Source organism: Atta cephalotes (genome assembly GCF_000143395.1).
Source record: "Atta cephalotes unplaced genomic scaffold scaffold00008, whole genome shotgun sequence".
Lineage (NCBI taxonomy): Eukaryota > Metazoa > Arthropoda > Insecta > Hymenoptera > Formicidae > Atta > Atta cephalotes.
The window spans coordinates 2742866-2745653 of record NW_012130072.1 but is presented as its reverse complement, the minus strand read 5'-3'; the positions used below and the strand labels follow the sequence as shown (position 1 = coordinate 2745653).

Genomic DNA, 2788 nt, shown 5'->3' with positions numbered 1-2788 from the left:
TCTCTCTCTCTCTCTCTCTCTCTCTCTCTCTCTCTCTCTCTCTCTCTCTCTCTCTGTCTGTCTGTCTGTCTGTCTCTGTCTCTCTCTTTCTGTCTCTCGCTGGCTTGCGTGTATATATACGTGCACCTGTATTCTTTCCGCCGACATCCCGACAACGCGGCTCCCTTTGCTTCGCGAGATACGGATCCTTTCCCTTCCCCATCTCCGAAGGAGGATATCACGGATGCATAGCGATCGATTAAGGTAGAAGCATAAATTCTTATTTAATGCATATTGAAGCATATTGAATAAGAAAATCAACCAAGCAGATTCTTTTCTTTTATGGAAAGAAAGAAAATAAAGGATTTTAATTGTTTGTAATCTTATTTATATTCTTATTCATTATGCGTTATACGTTATGTAAGACTTGGTTTTGACTGTTCTTATTTTGATTAAGCGACATCAAAAAATGATCAAGCACGCGATTAAAAATGAAAACCGTTATAGAATACCGATAATGAATTATTCAAGATTTTGCGGAGAAGAAATTTTGTATATACAACACACAAGCTGGAGCAACATTGCTGCGATGTTTGCAATATTGCTTAAATGTTGCACTGAAAAAAAGTCGAAATATTTGCAAGCAAATGTTCATTAATTATAAAAAATGACGAAATATAAGTATTTCTGTGAAACGTATTTTAATAATATCTCATTAAGACAAAATAAAATAGGTTTATTAAAATTTTATTTGGAAATAAAATTTTATTTTCGCTGTATTTGTCCTTAAATAAGGATTTATTTCAGTAAAAGAAACATTATAATTCACAAATAAATGTCTTTTTAAAAACTATTTTTTTTTTCAGTGTATTGTACTTTTTAAATCTAAATCAGTGGATAATCACTGACATCAGTATGCCACCTAGTAATTAGTAAATTAAATGTGAGATCCCTAACTAATCTTTATTATGTAATCTAACTAACTTTGTTTTAATACATAAAACTCAATGAATATGGTATCGACAAATTGAAATTAACGTACAGATATCAGTATTTTAGTTATATAATGCTCAAACATTCTTCCTTTTTTGAACTTCACTGATTAATGTCAACTATGCCACTGGATAATTAATGATTATCCATTGATTCAGATTTAGAGAGTAATATTGCTGGATTAATCTGTGCTGTATGAAGACTATTAGACGACGATTAGAATATTCGAAGAATGCGAATTCGAGTTTTTAAGAAATAATTGTTTCGATTTATTCTATGTTATATATTATTTCTTTTAATATTCTCTTACCCGGCTCGAAGTTCCTCTTCATCCGCCGCCATTGCCTCGCGTAGACGATAGCCGAGCATCCTGCTACCAGGAAGAATACTATGCAGGCGCATACCGCAAGGACCAGAGCACCGGTCTGCCAGTCCCACGGTAGATTGTCTTCAACGGCTGATTTTCTCCTCTCCCGAGGATCATACGCCGTCTGCATCATAAAGTCAGCGTATTAAACTGGCACACAGATCGGAGCACAGATTTTTGTATAAAGCCGGTTCTACATTGCTTTCACTCTATTTACTATGCAACGTAGAATCGCGTTGCCAAAGTTGATTGCACTCCATGCCGTTTTCGAAAGTAAATAATAAGAAATAAACCTTATCATGCAATTAAATAATTTTCTTGTGAAAAAAAAAAGAAAATGATCAATCAAGCCTTTTATTTCATGAAGTTTTTTATTTCATGGAAAGGAAATAAAAGATATTGATTGATTCATTTTTTTTCTCTTTCAAAAAAATTATTTAACTGCACATGATAAGGTTTATTTCTTATTATTTACTTTCGAAACACGTCACGGAATGCAATCGACTTTGGCAATGCGATTCTATGTTGCATAGTAAATAGAACGAAAGCAATATGGCCAACTTTCGCCAACTCGAAACGCACGCTGATTGTTTTACGTTTATTAATGGGAGATTGATTTTCTTGATATGAGAAACTATTGTTCCGATGTGTTAATCAAGAATTAATTGACTTAAAAGTCAATTGATAATAAATTAATTGTGCCTTTTAACATATATTAAATAAGCTTCACAGAGTTCACTAATTGTATTACAGATTTTGACGTCAGCACCGGAGGGTTAATATCATACTGTTTTCCGTAGAATTAGTCACATCCTTTCTCGATTCTATATTCCTTCCTTTCTATACAAGTTTTTCTATCGATTAAAATTAAATAATTAAAATGGAAACTATAACTGATGATCATGAGCTCAAAGACTTAAAAATTCTGTGAAACTAATTCGAAATTACTTTCGATTCCTGCGAAGCGGAGACCGGCTCCTTGTCGCCTTCACGACCGGGGTTGATGAGATTATCGGTTTCCACGAAGGGTCGTTCTTTCGTCCTCTCCTCAGAGAACCGCAGGAACGCGTTCGAGGTGACGGTCCCATTGTCATCACCGGCTCTCGAGGGTCTCTTCCTGCCCGTCGATGACAAGAAGGACCAGTCGAGCTCGAGCGCTGATAGTGGGCCGCATATCGCGTCCTTGTGAATCACACATGGACTTAAGGTGAATTCGGGGGCGCATCGAGTACACGGCCAGCACGAGGCGCGTTCGGTGGACCAGAACTCCAAACCAGGCCTACAAATTGGATGCTGCTGCTGCGACTGCGGCGGCGGCTGCTGCTGTGGCTGCGGCTGTGGTTGCTGAGTGCCGGATGTTGCGGCTCCGGGGGCAGCAGAGGACTCGCACAGGCCGACGAATATCGACACCAGGGTCAACAGTAACCCGGGACAGGATTCCCTCGGCAT

At 37.7% G+C, this 2788-nt stretch overlaps 1 protein-coding gene across 1 annotated transcript in view; it reads right to left on the bottom strand.

Moving 5' to 3' along the window:
- Window positions 1-2788, bottom strand: part of LOC105627154 — a 14855-nt gene extending 12067 nt beyond the window's left edge. Inside the window, exons 1-2 of the mRNA XM_012208440.1 lie at window positions 2288-2788; window positions 1283-1463 (exon numbers count right to left, since the gene is read on the bottom strand). Coding sequence (XP_012063830.1) covers window positions 1283-1463; window positions 2288-2788 — 682 coding nt within the window. The remainder of the gene's footprint in view (window positions 1-1282; window positions 1464-2287) is intronic.